The sequence below is a fragment of the Lynx canadensis genome, chromosome A3 (assembly GCF_007474595.2).
Source record: "Lynx canadensis isolate LIC74 chromosome A3, mLynCan4.pri.v2, whole genome shotgun sequence".
NCBI lineage: Eukaryota > Metazoa > Chordata > Mammalia > Carnivora > Felidae > Lynx > Lynx canadensis.
The window spans coordinates 22,336,898-22,361,516 of NC_044305.1; the positions used below are offsets into that span (position 1 = coordinate 22,336,898).

At 39.0% G+C, this 24,619-nt stretch overlaps 1 protein-coding gene across 4 annotated transcripts in view; it reads left to right on the top strand.

The window, feature by feature from the left end:
* NDRG3 (NDRG family member 3) overlaps positions 1–24,619 on the top strand; it is a 68,514-nt gene that overhangs the window by 30,269 nt on the left and 13,626 nt on the right. For all 4 annotated transcript variants that reach the window (XM_030309664.2, XM_030309661.1, XM_030309663.1 and 1 more), the window contains 6 exons: positions 10,044–10,149; positions 11,353–11,473; positions 13,348–13,410; positions 14,751–14,811; positions 16,514–16,600; positions 21,000–21,056. In XM_030309664.2, coding sequence (XP_030165524.1) covers positions 10,044–10,149; positions 11,353–11,473; positions 13,348–13,410; positions 14,751–14,811; positions 16,514–16,600; positions 21,000–21,056 — 495 coding nt within the window. The remainder of the gene's footprint in view (positions 1–10,043; positions 10,150–11,352; positions 11,474–13,347; positions 13,411–14,750; positions 14,812–16,513; positions 16,601–20,999; positions 21,057–24,619) is intronic.

Sequence of the window (24,619 nt, forward strand, 5' to 3'; positions counted from 1 at the left end):
TCAGTTATAGTTTGGATCTAGGTTGAACCAGTTGAATTTGGCTATTGTTAATATCTGATATAATTTACCTAGAAGGAGATCATTTGAGAAAGGGTGACAGTAGAATTCAAAGTGAAAAATCCCAGGAAAAACAGTGTGTGTGTGTGTGTGTGTGTGTGTGTGTGTGTGTGTGTGTGTACACACATACACATATACGTACATACACTTCAACTTAAAAGTGTAGAAGCAGGGGCACCTGGGTGGTTCAGTCAGTTAAGCATTCAACTCTTGATCTCAGCTCAGGTCTTGATCTCAAGGTTGTGAATTCAAGCCCTGTGTTGGGCTCCGCACTGGATAAAGAGCCTACTTTAAAAAAAAAAAAAAAAAAGTGTAGATACATTGATTTGATTTTCACCAAATTGAGTACCTCCTGCCCCAAAAAGAAAAACGAAATGTAAAAAACTACATGCTCACTGCAAAGTAGATAAGAAAACAAAAAGTAAATAAATAAAAATTACTTGTTATTTCACTAATGTATGGTATTTGGTATATATTCTTTATGAATTTTTCACACATAAGTATACTTAGATATAAATGAAATTGAGTTTTAGAAATATAATTATGCATCAGTTTTTTTAAATTAAGGTTTAAAAATAGTCTGGCAAAAACTCATGATATTTTTGGTGAAGCTTTGATGTAGTAACATATTCTGGCCTTGTAAAATATAACTTTTAGTTCCGTCCTAATACAAATAGAATGGTGGCAGGTGTTTGTCACTGTCACGTGTCTGTCACTGTTTTGAATGTACAGGTTCTTTGTGCTCTAAAGAAGAAAAAACCATAGACCCTTCTCTTTTCCTCTTTCTAGCTCTCACAAATCTTCTACCACCATTCTTGTCTGTCTCTTTGTTAAAGGCTTATGTGATGCTTTGGAGACAGCTGGATCAAGAGTCTAGTGACAGTTCGATAGAAGTCCCAAAAACTAGGAACTGTGATATAAGAAGTCTAGAATGGCCTAGTTTGCGTGAAGGCTTCCCAGAAACCATTGGGCATTCTTAGGAGACAAAACAGATCTAAAGCCAACATTGTCACTAAATGTTAAAGCATTCAGCATTGGCATTGGTGTTGACCATTAGCATTACTGTGATACTAGGTTACCTGAAGCTATTTAATCAGGGTTTCCTTCTGATCTCTGTCTTGCCTCAGAAAAATCTTTAAGGAATATTTGATGACGTCCCCAGGAAGTTACCTTAGCATCATCAGCCAAGCTCATAATGTCACTCTGAGCCACCTTTTCCCTCTGTTTTCTTTACCAATCAACTACATGCTTTTTTTTTCACCTCCAATAATTGAAATTATAATTAGAAGTTTACCAGTTCTCAGGGCATTGGCTGCTGGCTCAGTTGGCGGATCATGCGACTCTTGATCTCGGGGTTGTGAGTTCAAGTCCCACATTGGGCCCAGATCTTACTTTAAAAAAAAGTTTACCATTTTTCTTGGTTCTTTGTTTGTCCTAAGTCACTTCATTGATAATTAACTCCACTGAGACAAACAGCAGTTATATTTGGATATAAGGTAATGTGGGAAGGGGTGGTTAGAGGTGATGTGTTTAGGATTGATGAGAAAGGAGAAAAGAGCCTACTGCCAGTTGAAACAATGTATCAGCAGGCTTATTGTCCATTTGTCTATGTGGGTGCTGCTTAATTTTCCTTTCCTTGTGAAACCATTTAAAGGTTTAGAATTAGAGGGGCGCCTGGGAGACTCTGTCAGTTAAGCATCTGACTTCGGCTCAGGTCATGATCTCAACAGTTCGTGAGTTTCAGCCCCTACATCAGGCTGTGTGCTGACAGCTCAGCCTGGACCTGTTTCAGATTCTGTGTCTCTCTCTCTCTCTCTCTCTCTCTCTCTCTCTCTCTCTCTCTCTGCTTCTTCCTGGCTCTCACTGTCTCTCTCTCAAAAATAAGCATTAAAGAAAATTTTTTCTTTTTAAAAAAGGTTTAGAATTAGAGCTGAGACATATGCTATAGCAAGTGTATATGATACATTGCTTTTAAAAAATAACACTTATCTTGGGGTGCCTGGCTGGCTCAGTCAGGAAAACATGTGACTCCTGATCTCAGGGTTATGAGTTCGAGCCCCACATTGGGTATAGAGGTTACTTAAAAATAAAATCTTAATAGATAAATAATAACACTTTATATAACATCAGGAAAAAATTAGAAAAGTATAAAAATAAAGGTTGCTTATGATCCTGCTACCTAGAGATAACCATCTTTTATTTTATTTCTTTTTAGTTTCTACTTTTATGTTCAGGTTATTGAAAGAGTACATGCTCACAGTTGAATATTTGGAAAGCACAGAGAATTATACAGAACAAGAAAAAAACTCATATAATCTAGGGACAACTATATTCTTATGTTTGGTGTTGAAATAGGTGTGTGTGTATAATTTTTATAAAAGTAACTTTTTAATAAAAAGTTTATTTATTTATTTTGAGGAGGGTAGAGAGAGAATTGCAAGCATACTCCACATTGTCAGCGTGGAACCCAGCGCAGGGCTCAATCCCACAAACTGCCAAACTGCGAGATCATGACCTGAGCCGAAGTTAAGAGTTGGGTCCTTAACCAGCCAAGCCACCCAGGTGCCCCTATAAAGTAACTTTTATTTTTTTTAAATTTTTTTTTTTTTTCAATGTTTATTTATTTTTGGGACAGAGAGAGACAGAGCATGAACGGGGGAGGGGCAGAGTGAGAGGGAGACACAGAATCGGAAACAGGCTCCAGGCTCCGAGTCATCAGCCCGGAGCCTGACGCGGGGCTCGAACTCCCGGACCGCGAGATCGTGACCTGGCTGAAGTCGGACGCTTAACCGACTGCGCCACCCAGGCGCCCCTAAAGTAACTTTTAAATTTATATAGTTGCCAAATTGGATGTACAATTTTGTGTCCCCTTTTCTGACTTCATAATTACAACACAGTCTCATTTCTATATCATTTTTAAACACTCAAAAATAATTTCTGAGAGATGCCTAGTATTTCCTCATCTGGCTATACCATGACTTAACTATTCCATTATTTTTGGAAATTAGATCATTTATAATACGTTCAGTTCACTGAACGTTTTTGTGCATAAATTTTATCCACACTGTAGAATACTTCCTTACATGGACTCTTGGAATGAACGTATTTAGAGCTGTTGGCATATCTTATCAAATTGCCTTCCACTTCTACCAGAGGGGTACTTAATAAATATTAATGGAGAGTGCAAAGCTGCTGTCTGCTAGGATATATCATTCCCATAGAAGAGGCTAATAATGGAGTGCACTCATAAGAATGGAGTTCTTGCTCCTGGAATAATCCAGGCATGGCCAAGGGCTGAGTAATTTCATGCTAGCTGCTTAATTGCAGTAACTCTTTGGGGAACTGATTTATAGAACCCAACTGTGAGGATTGGTTTTTTGTAGTGCAATTCAAATGTATATATGTGACTGCCTCTTCTAAAGGGGTTTAAACAGCTTTAAACTCTCTTTTTGAAAAGTTAAAAATTCCTTAATTTTTTATTCTTGGTACCACTACTACAATTCAATGGGTGATATACCTGATGTCATGAAAAGAAAAAGAAAAAGCTACAATAGATATAAAGACCTCAGGAATGTACATCTAATTGCATTAATCATTAAACAGCTTTAAACTCTTGAAGATCATTTGATGAATGGGCATGTTTGCAAAATAAGAATTAAGTGAAATAAGTATCCTGAAAGTTCTTTCCCCAGAAAAGAGGTGTTTGGAGAGATCTGGAGTTCAACTATCTGCTATAATCTGTGTTAGAAAGCTTGACCAGCTCCGTGCTCCTCTTTGGCCTTGAAGGATGTGAATGTGGCCCCAGCCCACCTTTCAGCCTCTTGTCCCACTGCTTCCTTTATATATACTCCCCACTCTCAGGAGAGCTGGAATTATTTCTGGCCTACCCCACTTCTGCCACGTGCTTTTCCTTTCTGGTGGCCTTTGTTCATAGTTCCTCCCGTTGAGATGCCCCATCTTTTTGGGGTTGATTTTGTCATAGTTGTTTGGGGGAGTGGGGAAGAGAGAGGTTGATTTTAGTAAGTTCTAAAGATATAGGTGACTTTTTTTCTCGTTGGGGGGTAAAAAGAATCTTACAGGAATAGCGAAAGTGCTTTTTATCAGCACCCCAATTCTCATTTCCCTTTTCCCCTGTCACTAGAAGGTTTTATTTCTCTGATGAGCTCTGTCATTATCATGGGCACAATGGCTGCCAACTTCAGGTTACTAGCTTCACTGCTTAAAAGATGTTTACCTGTATCTCTAGGCAAAAGTCCAGGGGCAGATTCTTGTTGGCTTAGCATGGGTCACGTGTACATTCACTCATTGTGGCCAGAGAGTGGGGTGTTTGAATTGGCCAGACCCGGAACCCTTCCTGCCTGGACTTTTCTACGTAGAAAGTCAGTGTTCTGGCTGTTGCATGTGGGTTAAATAACCATTCACTCTTTTTCTCCTCATTGTTAACTATGGCTATGTGAAGACGATACTAGAGTTGGCTTTGAAGGAAGAAAAGATAGATTTTATGTATGGACATATTATAAAAGAGGCTTTCAGATGAAGAGCATGATTTGTGTAAAGGCCGAGAGTTGTGGGTGGTTGAGAAGTAACAGTAGAAACAGTCTGCAAGAGTGTTGACTGAACTATGCTGAAAGAGGTAAGAGGAGGAGGGAGAATGTTGAGACTAGAGTCAGGGAAAAGTGTCATGGAACTTTAGAAAGGAAAAAGTGATCTGTTGATAGGCAGAAGGCTGAATAATCTTAGAGGCAGATTCTTCTATGGGAGTAAATGAGGTTATGCAAAAAATCTTATGCCCCTACACGGAGGTAAGATAGTAGAGGTATTATATCAAAAATTCCTGGGGCCCCTGGGTGGCTCAGTCAGTTAAGCATCCAACTCGTGGTGTTAGCTCAGATCATGATCTCAGGCTTTGTGAGATTGAGCCCCATGCCAGAGATCCCTGCTTGGGATTCTGTCTCTCCCTTTCTCTCTTGCCTTCCTACTCATGCACATGTATGCACAGGCACTCACTTGCTTTCAAAATAAATAAATAAACCTAAAATATGTTTTCTATATAATAACAAAAACTGTATCCAAGGCTCATAAGTAGCCTGCTTATTAGAAACAATAAAATTCCATGCTAACAAAAATGTTGATATTTCCAAGAGTATGTTGTCATTCAAGTTTTCCTAAACTATTTCAGACTGCCAGGGAGAAGAAGTATTAACGGGCATGAAGTGATCAAAAATTAACTGAATTCAGAGAGAAAAGGCAAGTCAGATTTTGTAATTCTGATAACAGCACATTTAGCTGAGGGAAGAGGACTCAGAAAAAAAAAGGTGAAAATTGATTATTATAAAATAGTGGTAATATCCTTAAACTCTTAAATTCTTTTTTGAAAAAGTTTTTATTTTAACTTCAGTTAGTTAACACAGTATTATATTAGTTTCAGGTATACAGTATAGTGATTCAGCAATTCCATACATCACTCAGTGTTCATTACGAGTGCACTCCTTAATCCCCATCACCTGTTTAACCTGTCCTCACACCCCAGCCCCTCCCCATAAACTCTTAAATTCTTAAAAAAAACTCTTCGATTGGAAGTTACATCTTTGAGGGATGCCTGGGTGGCTCAGTTGGTTAAGTGTCCAGGACTCTTGATTTTGGCTCCAGTCATGATCTCATGGTTCCTGAGATCAAGCCTCACATTGAGCTCTGCACTGACAGCGTGGAGCCTGCTTATGATTCTCTATCTCTCTCTCTCTGCCCCTCCCCGCTCACGTATGTGCTGTCTCTCAAAATAAATAAAAAACATATAAAGAAAAAAAGTTACATCTTTTTTTTTAATATGTTTTTATTTATTTTTGAAAGAGAGAGACAGAGACAGAGTGCGAGTTGGGGAGGGTTAGAGAGAGAAGGAGACACAGAATCCGAAGCAGGCTCCAGGCTCTGAGCTGTCAGCACACAGCCCGATGTGGGGCTCGAACTCACGAACCGTTGAGATCATGACCTGAGCCGAAGTCGAATGCTTAACTGACTGAGCCACCCAGGCGCCCCTAAAGTTACGTCTTTGATTAAGAAGGAGATGCAGTCCAGGATGGAGACAGAACCAATATGATTTCAAGTCATTTTATAGCCTGGAGAATAAAGGGATTGTGTTTAAGAAGTCCATATCCTTGGAGATGATAAATAATCAGAGTGCTGGGAAAGATCTATGACCAGAGCCTGTTAGACACTACTTGGGCTTTGCCCTTTGAGCAGGGGCTCTCATTGTGTAGTCACACTGTCTAGAATGCTGGGGAAGGGTGAGGTAATTGGAAAAGCAGCTTGTGAAACAGATGATCGTTGACTAAAGCAGAAAGGCGGCAGCAGCATCACCCCTGCAATTGCCTGACCATAGCCAGGGTCCCTGCACATTCATCTCCAGATGGAGACTTGTTTCAGCTATTCACACACAGAGTCGCAAAGGATATATTTATGAGTCCACATGGAGGTGAGTGTCTCCTTTCTTTTCATATTTTTTATTCTACCAAGAACATTTACATTCACATACTTTGAAAATGAATGAGACATCCACAACCAAGTGTTGCTCCAAGTAGGGCGCAGGACTCTTGGCCCATGAATAGTTGAGTCGTTACATAATTTGAGGCTTATAATGGGGAAGTAGGGGCTGAGATCTCCCTAAAAAGTTGAGGTCTTGTAGGGATCCGGTTTTAACTCTGAATTTCTCCAGATTAAGAAACGGTTACAGAGTTACGTTTCCCTTTCTGTTATGTCTCCCTTTTCATCATCCTTCTTCTGAACTTCCCTGACAGCTAACTATCCTACCCGCCCCCCCTCCCCCGCCAGCCCCATGCTCTCATCATCAATTACCTAGCTTTGGGAGGTCCTGCTAGCCTTAGGGCCACAGTGTTACCTGGTTTTTCCCTCCATCCTCAGTAGCACAGCTGAAACCAAGCTGGAGTATTTTAGCAAAACTTTACTGAAGGCTCCGGCAACCTGATTGTGAAGCTGACAAATTGTTGCAGTCTCTTCAACTTGGGTTCTCCTGTAGCGTCATCCATTTGGCAGGACCCAGCTTCTTCCTCTTTATTTCTTCTCTCAAGAAGTAAAACATGGGGGGAGGGGGAGGTATTAAAACACAAGAGAGATCAAAGCCTTCTTGAGTTCCTTTTCTGAATCTGTCAGCTCCCAGAAGGAAACAAAATCTTAAGGTTAGTGTACATTCCTTCTCTAAGTATTATGTTTTAAATGTATGTATATAAACATGCAATCTATGTAATGTTGCTTTTTAAAAAATCTATGTAAGGGGCGCCTGGGTGGCGCAGTCGGTTAAGCGTCCGACTTCAGCCAGGTCACGATCTCGCGGTCCGTGAGTTCGAGCCCCGCGTCAGGCTCTGGGCTGATGGCTCAGAGCCTGGAGCCTGTTTCCGATTCTGTGTCTCCCTCTCTCTCTGCCCCTCCCCCGTTCATGCTCTGTCTCTCTCTGTCCCAAAAATAAATAAACGTTAAAAAAAAAAAATTTTTTTTTTAAATAAAAAAATAAAAAATCTATGTAAGCGATACATACATACCCTTTTGCATTTCTACTCAGCATTATGTTTTTAAGATTTTATCTGTATATTAATGCTTCTAGTTCATTTTAATCTGTATTTCATTATATGAATAGATCATTATTTATCAGTTTTCCTATTGATGAATATTTAGGCTATTTCCAAATTTTTTGACATTATAAATAAGGCTGCAGTGTATCTGTCTGTATATATCCTTTTGTGTGTGTGACTGTGTTTGAGAATTTCTTTAGATTACACCTAAAAGTAAAACTGCTGTAGGATAGATATCTCTTAGCTTTACTAGAGATTACTAGATTGTGCTACAGAATAGTTTTTCTAGTTTGCATGCCTACCAACAGTGTATGAGAGTTCCTGTTTCTCTGTATCTTGGTCAACACTTGGTGTTACCTAACTTTAAAATTTTTGCCATCTGGTGTATGTGAAATGGCATCTCATTAAATTTAATTTGCACTTTCCTGGCTGCTAATAGAGTTAATGTCTTTCTCCTCAGTTTTCTATCATGGTTTCCTGTTTATTTCTTTCATAGCACTTATCACATACTATTATTATGGGTTGGTTGATTTGTGTGTTCATTGCCTGCCTTCCTGTCTAGAACATAATCTCTGTGAGAATAAGGATCACATCTCTCTTGTTCACTTTTATCCCCAGACCTTGGTCCAGGGTCTGGTAGTTAGGGATTCAGTAAATAGTTGTTTAATGAAGAAACTTGATAGTGGTGGGGGTGAGGGGTTCCTCAGTACTTCTGATATTACTACAAGAGAAATGCTCATGTAGTAACAGGAATTTATTTCTTTATATTCATCTCTTCTAAACCCTATACGTCATAGCCAGTTTGAAGTATCTGGTTCTTTCCTTCATTTCTTACATCCCCTTTCCAAGTCTTTTGAATAGGCCTGAATAGGAAATAGAGAAATACAGAAACAGTCACTCATGACTTGATTTGATAGAGATTATCTGCTTCAGCCTGGGGCTTATGATACTATGATACACTGATACTGAATTAGCCTATGACTATTTTGTGCCCCACATCAGAGAAGAAACCAGAGTTCTGATGAGGTTCATAATTTGATAGGAAATTAAGTTGGAAGCCCTTTGCCTTTGCTGGGATTCTTATTGACAGTTAATCTTATCCTAGCTACATCTTATCTTATCTACTATAAGACTGTCTGAGATAGGTGAGGACTTCATCAGCAAAAATTCACTAGGCTAGACATAATAGTTTTTTATTTTTGAGAAATACAGACATCGAAGAGGACTAGAATAAACGTCAGTGGCTTTTCTACTGTTCCTTTCTTTTCTACCCAGTCACTCTTAGTGCTGGTCCTAGCTCCAATTGCATCTTGTTCGAGCTTTGTTTAGTTCCTGAGCTCTGTTCTGACTACATCTTAAACTCTACTCTTTGACTTGGTTAGGATTCTTTGGGGGTGCAGGAAACAAACCCACCCAAGCTAGCTTGAACCAGAGGCAATTCAGGAATGTCTCAGAAATTAAGACCATATACAGCTAGAACCAAGAATTAGAGCAGTGGAAATGTTTACTAAAAGCTCCCAAGTCTGCTTCTCTTTTCAAGAGAAGAACCAAATTGAGGATAAAATCTCTTAGTCCCAGTTACAAATTCTCAGGGAAGGATACATAGCCACCATGGACCAGATGCTCACCTCTCTTCAGTAAGCCATGACCATAAGGTTACATCCTACAAACTTGGCAGCCAAGAGCCTCCTGTAATGTATGGGTGACACAGGAGAGCAGCTGCCAGGAAAGGGAAGGGATTTTAGGCAGACACACCCATAAGTATCTACTGAACTTATTAGTTGCTGAATATGAGGTTAGAGGCTCTGAAACATCTGGCTTTTACCCAGCAGTTCCTTCATATTTTCTGCTTCGTTTTCTTCCCCCATGTCTTACCTGGCTCCTTACCCAGCTTGCTGATCTTTTAAAAGCTACTTGCAAGTGTATTCTCAACAGATCCCTGACTTGCCTCATTTAAAATAGTGAGCTTTAGGAGCGCCTGGATTGGCTCAGTCGGTTAAGCAACCAACTCTTGGTTTCAGCTCAGGTCATGATCTCACGACTTTTGGGTTTGAGCCCCATGTGGGACTCTTTCCTGGCAGCACTGAGCCTGCTGGGGATTCTCTCTCTCCCTCTCCCTGCCTCGCCCCTGCACACTCTAAAATAAATAAACTTAAAAAAAAAAAAAAAAGATAGTAAGCTTTGTGGATGAGAAGATGTATTTTTCCCCTCATTTGTTAGTTTATCTGGAAGGAATTAGAAAGTAGGAATATGCTATATAGTATAACATGTCTCCAGTGTGCTTATGGTTCAGTGATATATCCTGCCCCAGCTAGTGAGAAATAGCAATAAATAGGTATTGTGGAACTTCAGCCATCTGGGAAGTACATTCTGCCTTTGCTGAGACAATACATTGTCTTGTTACAGGAACATGACATAGAAACAACTCACGGTGTGGTTCACGTCACCATCAGAGGCCTCCCAAAGGGAAACAGACCAGTTATTCTGACATATCATGACATTGGCCTCAATCGTATGTATTTGATTTTATACCTTCCTTTTTTATTATAATAATTAATCTTTGTATATTTATTTTTAAAAAGAAGAAACCCCAGTATTCTAACAGAGCACAGGTTTTCTCCTCTCTGGCTTAACCTTCCCTCCTCATTGTTACACATATTAATGCAGGGTTGAAGTGTCTGGGAAGTGTGCAGGAAAATGCGTTTGGGGGATACGGAATTATATCTCACCTTTGTGTCTTAACTGGTAAAGGATGAACTGGTTAAGGGCAGAACTGAGAGGCGCTTGGCTGGCTCAGTCAATAGAGCATGCAGCTCTTGATCTCAGGGTCATGAGTTCAAGCCCAACGTTGGGCATAGAGCTTACTTAAAAAAAAAAAAAAATAATAAAGTGTGTCTTTAAAAAAAAAAAGAGTAGAATAGAAATCAGTTGTTTGTTTTGTTTAAGTCTATACTTCTTTGGTTTTTTTCAACTTAACTTTGTTGTGAGCCCTTCAATGAATTAGTGAAAGTGTTCTTCCTATAGCCTGTCATCAGTGATTTTAAGTGGACTTCTCTAGATAGTATAAGATTCTGGCTCTAGCCACAGGCTCAGAGCCTGTACATGTGTATGTTTTTCTCCCATGCTTCTCTGGCTTTCAGAGGTGGCCTACATTTATTTGAGGCTACAGTTTAGTGCTGGAGCTTTTGTAGCCCCTTAAGCATGAGAAGTGATTTAAGCAGTTATACTAACAGGGTAGAAATTAAAGCAGCAGCCCATCTCTACACTGCAGCAATTTTTCCAAGGGACAGTCTTCCACATGGTGAATGTGAGTAGCCCAGGATATTTACTCTAGCCACATTCTTGGAATATAGTCAGTGTCTCTGTGTCAGATGGGGGAATAAGGTACATGAGAAATGACAGCATGATGGGTGCAAGATTATTTTGTGCAATACCAGAATTGGTTTCCATTTTTTAGACACTGTAGAATTGAGAATTCAGTGTCGTTTTCAGGTCATTGGGATGTCTGGTATTCAGCCTTTAGGGCAGCTTGAATCACATTGTTCTGACACCTCATTTTGGTGGAACATTGAATAAAAGGAGTGAAAGAGGACAATGATATGGAATTAATTGAGTTGAAGAAAACTGGAGAGAAATGAAGAGGACTGTATGGACACTCCGTTGAAAATTGGGGAGAGAGAGAGTCTGTGACTTATGAGTATTTTTATTCTTGCAGATAAATCCTGTTTCAATGCATTTTTTAACTTTGAGGATATGCAAGAGATCACCCAGCACTTTGCTGTCTGTCATGTGGATGCCCCAGGCCAGCAGGAAGGTGCACCTTCTTTCCCAACAGGGTAAGGCCACAAGCAAGACCTTCTAGAAGCCATGCATTCAGAAGAGCAAATGATTGAGCTACAGTGGGAGAAGTAGCATTGATTTCTCCTGTTGATTTTAGCACAGGCTGTGGTTATACTTATCAACCAACTATCCTCTTTCTTTCCTTGCTCTGAGAGGACTGTTGCATACAATCTGTTGAGGGAAACTGCATATTTTCCTATGTCCAGGAATGGTTCTCCATAGATGGGAATCTGTCACCTTGTAATTGCAAGGCTTAAGTGTCTGAAACACCCACATGTCACTGTCTTTTATCTGTCCCCTTCCTCATCTTTTTAAAATGTCATTTCTGTGTCCCTCCCTAAAACTTCCAACTACCTAGAACAAATTCCAATCCATCTGTACTTCCTGGGAGCACCTCCCCAACCTCACCTCCCAGTCTAGTGATGGGAATTTGAATATTTTTGTAAGCATTTATTCTGAGAAGCTGCCCTGTCAAATAGAGATGCATTTTGACTGGACTTGGAGCTCTTGGCCTCATGCTAAACCTGCTTTGCATGGTGGAACCACAGTCTCCCTCACTCTTCCATGGACATTGTAATTACGGAAGAGACCTTGGAAGGGGGAGTGAAAGCACAAGCTGTGAAATTACAGATTCTTCCCCTTTCCCTTGACTCCTCTCCAGAGCTGCCTCTGCCAGGGACTGATGTGAAATAGACCATTGCAGGTAAAAAATAACCAACACTTACATTGGACTTAAACAGCATTCCTGACATTGCTTTAAACGCTTCATATCTGTTAAGTCATTTAACCCTCACAGAACTATGGGATAGATTTACTATTATTCTTGCTGTACAGGCGAGGAAACTGAGGCCCAGGGATATTAAGTAACTTTGCCAAGATCACATAACAAATACGTAGCAGAGCTGGAATTTTAACTGAGGCAGTCTGGCTCCAGAATCCATGTTATTGACATGTGCGGGCTGTTCTGTCTCTCAGATGCAAATTGACCAATGACCAATTTATATCCAACAAGATTTATATCTGGTTCCTTTTTTCTGTTTTGTGTACAAATGGCTCAACAGCACTCCATCACTTAAAAAGTGTTTCAGGCAGAGGCAGGCTGATTCCCCTGTCACATATAGAGTAGATCCTGGATTGTCTTAAGGTCTCTTTCCATCTTTGATTCTGTAATCTTTATGGATGCTCCCTTCTTTTCTTGGGTTCCTAGTCTGAATCGGCTCCTGGCCTTGCTTGACCATCTTAGGATCATGTAGTTCATATCATACACCAAATTCAAAAGCAATAAAGTAACCACATTATCTTATGTCTAAGTAAAACAAATCAGCATTCATGATGAGGAGTCTAGGATATGGAATGATATTTCCAGAAGCCCTGGACCAAATGAGCAAGTAGGAGAAAGGCATGAAGTGAAATTTGAGAAATAGACAAGGGTCCAATGTGGTTAGGCCCAGTAAAGCTTTGTTTATTTTTGCCTTTAGCTGCCTGATTATAAGCCGCAGACCAAAAGCCACCTCCTCAATTGGCTGTTATTGCTGGAAGTTTGCTGAGCCTCAATCCCAGTTGAAGTGATTGTTAGGGATTTGGAAATGCCTTCAGAGAGAGCCATATTACCTGTTCTGTTCAAATGGCTTCTTCTAGTCCCAGAGACTGCCCTTTAGAAAATAGAAACACATAGATTCTTCTCCTTTCTTCTCAGCATGGAAGTCTTAGAGAGAGACACAGCATGTCACAGTCATTTCCACACATCATCTCCTTTCTGCCTTTGGTAAAGGGAATGCTTTTCTCTAAGAACCCCATACTCTTCTGGCTGTTCTTATGATTGGGAAATGTGGGTGCATTCTAATTCAGGAGGTATCCTTCTGGATTTCAGGTACCAGTACCCCACAATGGATGAGTTGGCTGAAATGCTGCCTCCTGTTCTTACCCACTTAAGGTAGGTTCATTCTGCAGTTCCTTAACACAGTGTTTATTGAATTTCTACCATGTGTCTGATCTAGGGACTACGATGGTGAACAAATGGAATAGTCACTGTCCTCACAGAGCCTACTTACATTTTAGTGGGAGGAATAATTAACAACAAATAAGCAAATAATCACAACTAAAGTGTTGTAAGAGAAGTCAGTGAGGGTGATGCCTTAGAGAAGGGCTAGGTTTACAGAGATAAGGCTAGTTGAGCAATGCCTCTCTAAGAACATGTCTAGGCCAGTACCTAGACAGAGAGCCAGGGCAAGAGGATTCCAGACAGAAGGAATAATATTTCCAGAAGTCCTGGACCAAATGAGCAAGTAGGAGAAAGGCATGAAATGAAATTTGAGAAATAGACAAGAACCCAATTACATAGTCTCACAGATCAGGTAAGAATTGGGGATTTTATTCAAAAGACAAAAAAAAATACTGAAAAGTTTTAAGTAGGGGAGTGATACCCAATTTAGTCTTTTTTTTTTCTTTCAGGTATAGAATTTAAAAATGGGTTAGATAAGAATGTGCATTAATTTTGCCTTTTTTTTTTCAGTTTAGTCTTTTAAATGGTCACTCTAGGTATTAAATTGCATTTCAGTAAAGCTGTTTATATTTTTTAAAAGGATTACTCTAGAGGTGCCTGGGTGGCTCAGTCGGTTAAGTGTCAGGCTTTGGCCCAGGTCATGATCTCACGGTTCGTGGGTTTGAGCCCCGTGTCAGACTCTGTGCTGACATCTCAGAGTCTGGAGCCTGCTTCAGATTCTGTGCCTCCCTCTCTCTCTGCCCCTCCCCTGCTCCTTCTCTGTCGCTGTCTCTCAAAAATAAATAAATGTTAAAAATAATTTTTTTAATAAAAAAAAGAATTAGTCTAGCTGTGGGGAGAATGAGTTGGAGAAGAGTAAAAAAGAAAAAGCAGGAGACCATTAAACTATTACAGCAGTCAGGCAAGAGACGACTAGATACTGAATGCCTGGTGCTGGAGTGAAGTATATAGAGATAGATGGAAATATGTTGGAGGTAGACTCTTTGGACTTACTGTTAGGTTGAAAATTGAGGTGATAGGAGAGGGAGCTATTAGAATGACTCCAGGTTTTAGTCATATTTCACTTAACCCTTAAAATCAACTTAGAAATAGGTGGTTATATCCTTTTATAGATTGGGAACTGAGGCTCAGAAAGTTAAAAAAAACTTGACCAGCTTCTAGAACGCAGTAAGCATCAGAGCCAGATTTGAACCCAGTTGTATTTTTTCCATTATGCCATGTCCCCTCCAAGTGAGTTAATCTTATCAGTGTTGGTATGTCCCCTTTCACAGTCTGAAAAGCATCATTGGGATTGGAGTTGGAGCTGGAGCTTACATCCTCAGCAGATTTGCAGTAAGTACAGAGGATTAGTCCTGCTACCCTTGAGGCACTGCCTAGGTCACAGCTCTACTGCTTTGTTAGTGACCAGGTACTACTGTGGGTCTTATGTCAGTTTTTCTGTAAATTCTGTCAACAACAGAAAAAGGTTTGTAGAAAGCCCTGTTTTGTACTTACAGTACCTGAAAAATCACGAATGAGGGCAGGGTATCATCAATAAAAAGTAAGTCTTAGAGAACATGTATGGAATTTTGTGAAGCCATTAAAATTTTATAAGAAGAGTTTGTAATGATATGTGATTCACATATACTGTAACATTAACAAAAAAATTAAAATACAGATTCACCATAGTTTGTGATAGACATAGGAAAGGACTAGAGGGAAGTATACCAAAATATTAATTAACAGGGACTGATGTTGTGTGGTTAGATAATACAAGTTTTTATTTCCTAATTTTTGTAATTTCTGTTTATCAGATTTTCTATAGTGAGCATAATCAGTGTAATCAGAGGGAAAGGAAGTAAACTGGAGAGTTTTGAGTGTAAATAGAAATGTCTGTGTTGATTTCTATTTAAGAAACAGAAATTAAGAAATTTTTTCAGGGTGGGTGCCTGGGTGGCTCATTTGGTTAAGCATCCAACTCTTGATTTCCGCTCAGGTCATTCATTATCTCACGGTTATGAGATCAAGCCCACACTGGGTGTGGAGTCTGCTGAAAATTCTCTCTCTCCCTCTCCCTCTGCTCCTCCCCTGTGCACACTTGTGTGTGCTCACTCTCACACACACTCTAACTTACTTACTTACTTACTTACTTAAGGGTGCCTGACTGGCTTAGTCAGTAGAGCTTGTGACTCTTGATCTTGGGGTTGTAAGTTCAAACCCCACGATGGGTGTAGTGATTATTTGAAAATAAAATCTAAAAGGGGCATCTGGGTGGCTCAGTCAGTGAAGCGTCCAACTTCGACACAGGTCATGATCTCACAGTTCACGAGTTTGAGCTCCGCATCAGGCTCTTTGCTGACAACTCAGAGCCTGGAGCCTTCTTCAGATTCTGTGTCTTCCTTTCTCTCTCCCCCTCCCCTGCTCATGCTCTGTCTGTCTGTCTCTCTCTCTCTCTGTCTCTCAAAAGTAAATAAAAACATTAAAAAAAATTTTTTTAATAAATCTAAAAAAAATTTTTTTAAAGAAATGTTTTTCAGATGCCTCCTGGGTGATAGGACAGTCTTTTGGGGTAGGGTGGTATCACCCATTCAGGTGCTTTCTGGGGGAAGAACAAAAAACAAAAAAAAACGTAAGAAGCTCCTATTGGGGTCAAGGCTATATGAATGTGAAATTCTCCAGTCTAAGCCTCAGCAGCCCCTTATGCCAAGTAATTCCAAGGGTACTTTCCCAGCAGGGAGAACCCACCATGAGCTAAACAACTGCAGAGATACTACCAGGTGCCTTCCTCTGATGAGGAAATAAATATCATGTCTCCTCACAGATCCTTGCCAGGCAAGATCATTTCATAGCATTTTAAGGAACTGGTTTTCCAGATGTTAAGTCAGACTTAAAGAGCAATTTTCCCAAATATTCTGCACCTAGCACCTCTCTGAAGTCTTACTTTCAAATCTGAGGCATTATGGCATAATACATAAGAATTGATTAACCATGCTCCAGTGTTTATAGAAGAATGCTGGGAGTGGAACTTTCAAACTGTTGTCTTTGTCTATTTCAGCTCAATCATCCAGAACTCGTGGAAGGCCTTGTGCTCATTAACGTTGACCCTTGTGCTAAAGGCTGGATTGACTGGGCAGCTTCCAAAGTAAGCACTAAATGGTATTCATTGGGTCATCTCTCGGTCCCCTCTCAAAATGTCTTATTTTTATTTTTATTTTTTCACTGAAGTGTATACAGTCAAAGGCAAAAAGTTTTAAGTATATAATTTCATGAATGTGTGCATATATAATTGCCACCCCATCAATATGCAGAATATTTCCAGCTCCAAGGATTCCCTTATGCCTTTGCTTTAATTAATACTTCTTCTCCTTCCCAGACACAACTGTTTTCTGACTTCTATCACCATAGATTGGTTTTTTCTATTCTTAAACTTCATATAATTAGAATGATAGAATATGTATTCTTTTGTATCTGGCTTCTTTCATTCATAGTGATTCTTTTTCATGTTGTGTGTAATGGTAGTTCTTTTAATTCTTGTTTAGTAGTCTATGGTGTAAATACACAAAATAAGTTGTTTGTTATTTGGTTATTATGAGTAAAGTTCCTGTGCACATTCTTTTACCTGTCTCTCCATAGACGTACACATTCATTTCTCCTGGGTCTCTAGGAGTGGAATTGATGGGTCATAAGGCAGCTGTATATTTAGCTTTGGTAGATACGGACAGTGTTCCACAGTGTTTGGCCAGTTTACACACCAGCAATACGTGAAAGTTCCAGTTGTTCCACCTCTTCCCTAACATTTGAAAGTCATTTTAATTTTTGTAAAAGATGAGCAGTTTTATTTGTAATACTAGCTTGTTTCTATATGGTACCCATCAGCAAAATAGGTTTAGTTATTAAAAACCAATTTTTAATTATACCATCTTTCTTATTTTAAACAATGCTTATGGGGAAATAATGCCGGGTTTTAATTTGCATTTCCCTCAGGGCCTATGATGCCAGACAGAGCACCTTTTCTAAAACTTAGTGGCCATTTCAGTATCCTCTAAGGAAGTGACTGGTCAAGTCTTTTGCCTTTTTTTCCCCCTTAATCGGGTTGCTAGTCTTTTTTTTATTGATCTGTAAGAGTTCTTTCTACATTTTGTGTCTGAATCCTTTGGTGGATACATGTAAATATCTTCTCCCAATCTTTGGTTTTCATGTTCACTGTTTTCATGAGTGAAACGAATGAATGAATGAACCTCTTCACTAAACCGCAAATAACTTGTCCATGCCACTGCTCCCAAAGATTGGTGGGATTGAAGATGTGTGCCATCTGAAAAAATGAAGATACTTGCTATCTACGTGGCATTTGCTATTTAGATAGAGTGTTATCTAAAATCTGTTCAAGGAGATAGGAATCTACAGGAGTACATGCTAATGACTTTACAAATATAAACAATCCCGGCAACAACCAGAGTGAAAAGAGGGAATAAGGGTAAAAGCATATTATTAAATAACATTTGCATTGAAATGATCTGTGCTGAAAAGGTCATTTGCTGTTTTTAGGTTAGAAAAGGAAGCAGTTTTGAAACATTTTTCCCTACCAAAGTACAAATGTTATTTGTATGTTATTTTAACCTAAAACTATGAGGTTTGGGGGCACCTGGATGGCTCAGGCAGTTAAGCATCCAACTTTTGATTTTGGATCAGGTCATGATCTCAAGATTTGTGAGATCAAGCCCTGTGTCAGGCTCTGCACTGATGGCATGGAGCCTGCTTGAATTTCTCTCTCTCCCCACTCTCTCTGCTCCTCCCCTGCTTTTCTATCTCTGTCTCTGTCTCTCAAAATAAATAAACACTGAAAATACATATAATAAATAAATAAAACTATGAGGTTTAGACTAAATCAATGATGTTATAAAGTTTTCCAGAGAAGAAATAACCCAAGCTTTCATTACTTGCTAAAAGATGCCTAATGTAACAATCTCATTTTTAAATAAATATCTGCTTCTGAGTATTTTTAACTTGCCATAAATGTTCATTCTGATCCACCACTGGAGATAGGCTCCAAAATACCACTCCCCAGCTTGTCACATGTATTAAGAACCTTTATTGGTACTCAACCATGAGATCCAGTAATTCAATATCTAGGAACTTATCTGAAGGATAAGTAGTGATATCTACAAAGATTTAAATAGAAGGATAATAATTTCTTAAGAATCTAATACATGTCTAGTATTTGCTACATAGCAGGCACTATTCTTAAATGTTTTCTCTATGTTTAAATTTTTCATTTTCAGGACAGCCCAGTGAAGTGGTCCTATTCTTATCCCACAGAGAAATTAAGCCATTTGCTTAAGGTCACAGCTAGGAAATCACAGAGCCAAAATATTCATTAAAGCATAGGGCAAAAAGATGGAAACAACCTAAGTACCAATACTGTAGAGCCATAAAATTGTGACACAACCATAGAATGGAATATCCTGCAACCAAAAATTTATTTGGTTATTTAAAGAAATGAGAAATTTCTCAATACTTAAAAAATAGATGAAACTATATATGTCCCAATTTTGTTACGTAGATATGCATACGAAAAGAGGGAAAGTAATTTGGGGCACCTGGCTGGCTTGTCAGTAGAAGATCCGACTCCTGATCTTGGGATTGTGAGTTTGAGACCCATGTTGGGTGTAGAGATTACTTTAAAAATAAATAAATAGAGGGGCTCCTGGGTGGCTCAGGCGGTTGAATATCCAACTTTGTCTCAGGTCATAATCTCACGGTTTGTGAGTTCGAGCCCCGCATCGGACTCTGTGCTGACAGCTCAGAGCCTGGAGCCTGCTTCAGATTCTGTGTCTCCCTCTCTCTCTGTGTCTCCCCCTCCCCATTGTGCTCTGTCTCTCTCTGTCACTCAAAAATTAAAAAAAAAACAAAGAAAGAAAAAGAAACGTGAGACTTACCCACTATATTAAAAAAAAGGAAAAATAATTGGTTACTAGTAGTTGTGTCTTTGGCTGGTAGCATTACAGATGATTTATTTTCTTTTTTATTTCTATATTTTCCTAATTTTCTATGATAAGCATGTGTTGCTTTTATATTACTTTAAAATATTAAAATATTCCACCTACTGAAATTTAAGAAACAAAACAAACGAACAAAGGGAAAAAAAGAGAGACAAACCAAAAAACCAAAAAATAGACTCTTAACAGAGAACAAACAGATGGTTACCAGAAGGGAAGTGGGGGGTGGGGGTGGCATGGGAAGGGGAATGGGTGAAATAGGTGAATAAGATTAAGAGTACACTTACTGTGATGAACACTGAGTAATATATGGAATTGTTGAATCATTATATTATACACCTGAAACTAATATAACACACTGCATGTTAACTATACTAGAATTAAAATATATTCCACCTGCCAGTAGAGTAGATTCTAAAAAATTTATCCATTTCTCTCCACTTTTTAAGTTCTAGAGAAATTTGCATACTTTGGATGAAATGTATTAACGATGCTATTGCCAGATGCAGGGGAAATTCTTTCTTACAACCTTATTTAAAATTTGTTCTCATTCCTGTCTAATTACATGGGTATGTTAAGATTGACCTGAACATTCTCAGTAATGTATAATAAATTATGTGTAATAACCTAATAAAATTGTTAAAAGCTTGAGAACGATCTTATGAGTATTAAACATGTAATGAGATTGGTTGTTAATTCTAATTATCTTTAATTTATGAACATTGGATCATTAGTAACCCCTATGAAGATTTCTGGGCTTCTTTCTTCCTTACTGTTTCTGGGACTATGTGGTCCTGCTCTTCCCATATCCTTGTCTGTCTCCTCATCTCCTCTTCTCCATCTGCACCCCCAGTTCAGCACTTCACCTCTGATCCAAGTCAGCAGTGGGAATTAAGCATAAAACCAAGGAAGAAGGCTACAGGGAATCAGCAACATAATTTGAGTTGGAAATTTTTCTGAAAATAGACTAGCAGTCTGCAGATTTGCACAGATTGCTGCATTTATTAGACTGTGATATGCATCATTTTGAAATGGAAAAAATTAGGGGAAAAATGTTCAAACGCAAGAACATTTTATAAACATAGCAGTTTCCTCCCACTCCCTAAAATGAAGAGAGCAAAAACTGGAGGAGAGAAAATCATTTTTGTCTCTTGGGTGACTTGAAGGGAGTAGTTTTAAGTCAGTCCTTATTGGCCATAAATCTAGTGTAAATGTGGGAAATACAGGCAGGAATGAAGTAGCTAATAGCCAAGAGCTCTAGGTTTTAAGTTTTCAAAGAAGGAATGGCCAAGATTTCTTCCAGCCACCTGTTTCAAAGTAGGTGATATTATTTCCCTGGAAGGGAGACTTCATTTTTGTCTGAATTGTTTCTTGTTTTCATGTGTCTTTGAAACTCTCATCTCATGAAAATGTGTGACACTGAGCTGTACTTTAGTTTGTTGAAGAATGACATGTACACAATAAAGTAGACTAATCGTAAGTGGACAGCTTGATAAATTTTTATGTATGCTTAACTCCCTTGACTCGGCGTTTTTATCTTTTTAGCTCTCAGGCTTGACAACCAATGTTGTGGACATTATTTTGGCTCATCACTTTGGGCAGGTAAGTGCCTAGTCCAACTAGGACAGCCGTATTTATTGACTTCCAGCAAAACTTTATTTACCTCAGGAAAGATGGGTTGCCTTAGAATTCACCTGATCCTAGTCCAGTGCAGAGGGGGATGCTTGTGGCCCAGCAAAGACCAATCTTGGGGGAGAGGTATTAACTCAATGCCAAATGGCTCTTGGCATTTGAAGAGATGAGGGAAGGCAGAATCCCCTCCCCTGCCACCTGTTCCTGGTAACGGCATGCCATCTGTTAATGTTTGACAACATCACGTGCCTCACCCAACATCTTCAGAGACATAATGAGGTGTGAGAAAGGCTTCACAAAAATAGAAATTTCAGAGAAAAGAGAAACCAAAATAAACAGAGAATATCAATGCTTCAAGAACTTTAGACATTATCTTATTCAATCCCCATGTTTTACTGGTGAGGAAACTGAAGTCTATAGCGGAAATGACAGTCATGGATAATTATTGGGTGGGAGAGGGAACCCCAGTCCTCTTTTCAGAGGGAAGAGCGAGGTGGATAATAAGGTTTTGAATGATCTGATAAGTACTGTTTTAATTTTTGTAAGAGTTTGGGAGGGATTGCTGTTGATTCTTCTTTAAATCTTTGGCAGAATTCATAGTGACACCATCTGGGCCAAAGCTTTTCTTTGTGGATGTTTTTTTATGTTACTAATTTAATCTCTTTACTTACTAAAGGTCTATTCAAATTTGTCTATCTCTTGAGATGCTTTAGGTGTTTTGTGTCTTTCTATGAATTTGTCCATTTTATCTCAGTTACCCAATTTGTTGGCATAAATTATTCATAATATTCCTTTATAATTCTTTGTATTTCTGTAAAATTGAAAATAACGTCTCCTCTTTCCTCCCTATTTTTAAAAGTAATTCAAATCTTACCTCTTTTTTTTGGTAGTCTAGCCAATCAGTTGTTTGTTTTATTGATTTTTCTCCTGTTTTTTATTCTCTGTTTCATTTATTTCCACTCTAATCTTTATTATTTCCCTCCTACTTGCTTTAAGTTTCCTCTTTTTGTAGTTTCTTAAGGTGGAATGCTAGTTATGGATTTGAGATCTTTCTTTTTTTTTTTTAATCTGGGCATTTACAGCTATAAGTTTCCCTTGCCATACCACTTTATCTGCAGTCCATAAGTTTTGGTAGTTTCATTTATCTCAAAGTATTTTCTGTGGCATCTGGGTGGCTCAGTCGGTTAAGCATCTGACTTTGGCTCAGGTCATGATCTCACAGTTCATGAGTTCGAGCCCCACAGCACAGAGCCCGCTTTAGATCCTCTGTCTCCCTCTCTCTCTGCCCCTCCCCCAAGGGTGTGTACAAGTGCACCCTCTCAAAAATAAATAAACATTAAAAAAATATTTTTCAAAACAGATGAACATAAGGGAAGGGAAACAAAATAATATAACAGGGAGGGGACAAAACATAAGAGACTCTTAAATATAGAGAACAAACAGGACTGCTGGAGGGATTGTGGGGGCGGGGGATGGGCTAAATGGGTAAGGGGCATAAGGAAACTACTCCTGAAATCATTATTGTACCATATGCTAACTAACTTGGATGTAAATTAAAAAATAAATAAATTATTTAAAAAATGTTTTTAATTCAAAACAAAACAAGTATTTTCTAATTTCCTTGTGATTTCTTCTTTGATCCATTAGTTTTTTAGGAGTATTTTGTTTAATTTCCCAGATTTCCCTATTACTGATTTCTAACTTTATTCCATTGTGATCAGAGGATATATTTAATATTTCATTTCTTTTTTAATTTATTGAGATTTTTTATGTCCTAGCATATGGTCTCTACATGTGGTCTATTTCATGTACACATGAGAAGAATGTGTATTCATTCTGCTTCTATTAAGTAGAGTGTACTCTGGGTGTCTGTCAGGTCTGGTGGTTTACAGTATTGTTCAAGTTTTCTGTTTCCTTGTGATCTTCTACCTCATTATTCATCCATGAATGAAAGTGAGATATTAAAGTTACCAGCTATTATTGTTGAATTTTCTATTTCCCCCTTCAATTCTGTTTGTTTTTGCTTTGTGTGTTTTGATTATTATGTCCTCCTGATGTTACATTTTTATTTAACAGAACTTGGAGCTAATCTTATTTTGGTAGCTCCATCTTTACCCTCTGCTTGCAGGTAGAACTGGTGCCAACAGTCCTTGAGCCTTTTTAGGCTCCTTGGTACACGTTCGCTGACTTCTTTCACTCTCCCTGCTGCCAGCCTAGCAACCTTACTGAGTCTGCTAAATGAACGATTATAGTCTTCCTTCTGCTTTCCCACTTTCAGAATGTTATTGCTGTTGTTACTTTTCCTGTTGCCTTTGTCCTTATGAGTTTATGACTACAAAGAAAAATTTTTGCTGTTAATTTTAGGACTTTTCTGGAAAGAGTAAAGCAGTATTTTAGTCCAGCATCTTTAATTGGAAGTCTCAAAGACTATGATCTTTTCACACATGGTGGGTAGACATAGTATGCTTGGGTTTTTTTTAAACATTTATTTATTTTTTTTTTCAACGTTTTTTTTTTTTTTATTTATTTTTTTTGGGACAGAGAGAGACAGAGCATGAACAGGGGAGGGGCAGAGAGAGAGGGAGACACAGAATCGGAAACAGGCTCCAGGCTCTGAGCCATCAGCCCAGAGCCTGACGCGGGGCTCGAACTCACGGACCGCGAGATTGTGACCTGGCTGAAGTCGGACGCTTAACCGACTGCGCCACCCAGGCGCCCCAAAACATTTATTTATTTTTGAGAGACAGAGACAGAGCACAAGTTGGGAGGGGCAGAGAGAGGAAGACACAGAATCCGACACAGGTTCCAGGCTCTGGGCTGTCAGCACAGAGTCCGACACGGGGCTCCAACTCAGAACCACAAGATCATGACCTGAGCCGAAGTCGGACCCTTGACCGTCACCCAGCTCCCCCATAGCATGCTTGGTTTTGACTGTATACCTTAAAAAAGAGTTCACAAAGTTTACAGAATTCCATGCTAAGTGTGTGGAAGAGACAAAAGTATGTAAGATATGGCCCTTGTTCTCTAGTTCACTCTGTAGGGAGATAGGATATACAGAAATGCTATTGTAGCATAGGTAAAAAGGGATAAGTAGTAAGAACCACCTTTCATTGAATATCTACAGATGTTCTATGTATATTAATTCAATCTAATGATCTCATAATGGGAATTGTATTATTCCCACTTTACAGATGAAGTATGAATTGGTTTCCAGCTAATAGCATATTGAGGGAGGAGATTTGAAGCCAGATTTGTGCTAACTCTGAAGCTTTCCTCTTTCTACTCTGCCAGAGTGCCCTAGGAGAGGTACTGTGAGGGGCCTAGAGAAATTCAAAGGCAGGAAAGATTTACTTCTGATTTGAAGATCAGGGAAGACTTCAAGGTAGCAGAGGTATCCCAGCTGGGCCTTGAAGGACAAATAAAATCCAACATTTTAGATTTGGGCTGGGGGAGAAGATCATTCCAGGAATGAGGAGTAGTTTGCTCAAAACAAAGAAGCCTTCCTTTGAATTTTGCTGTGAACCTAAAACTGC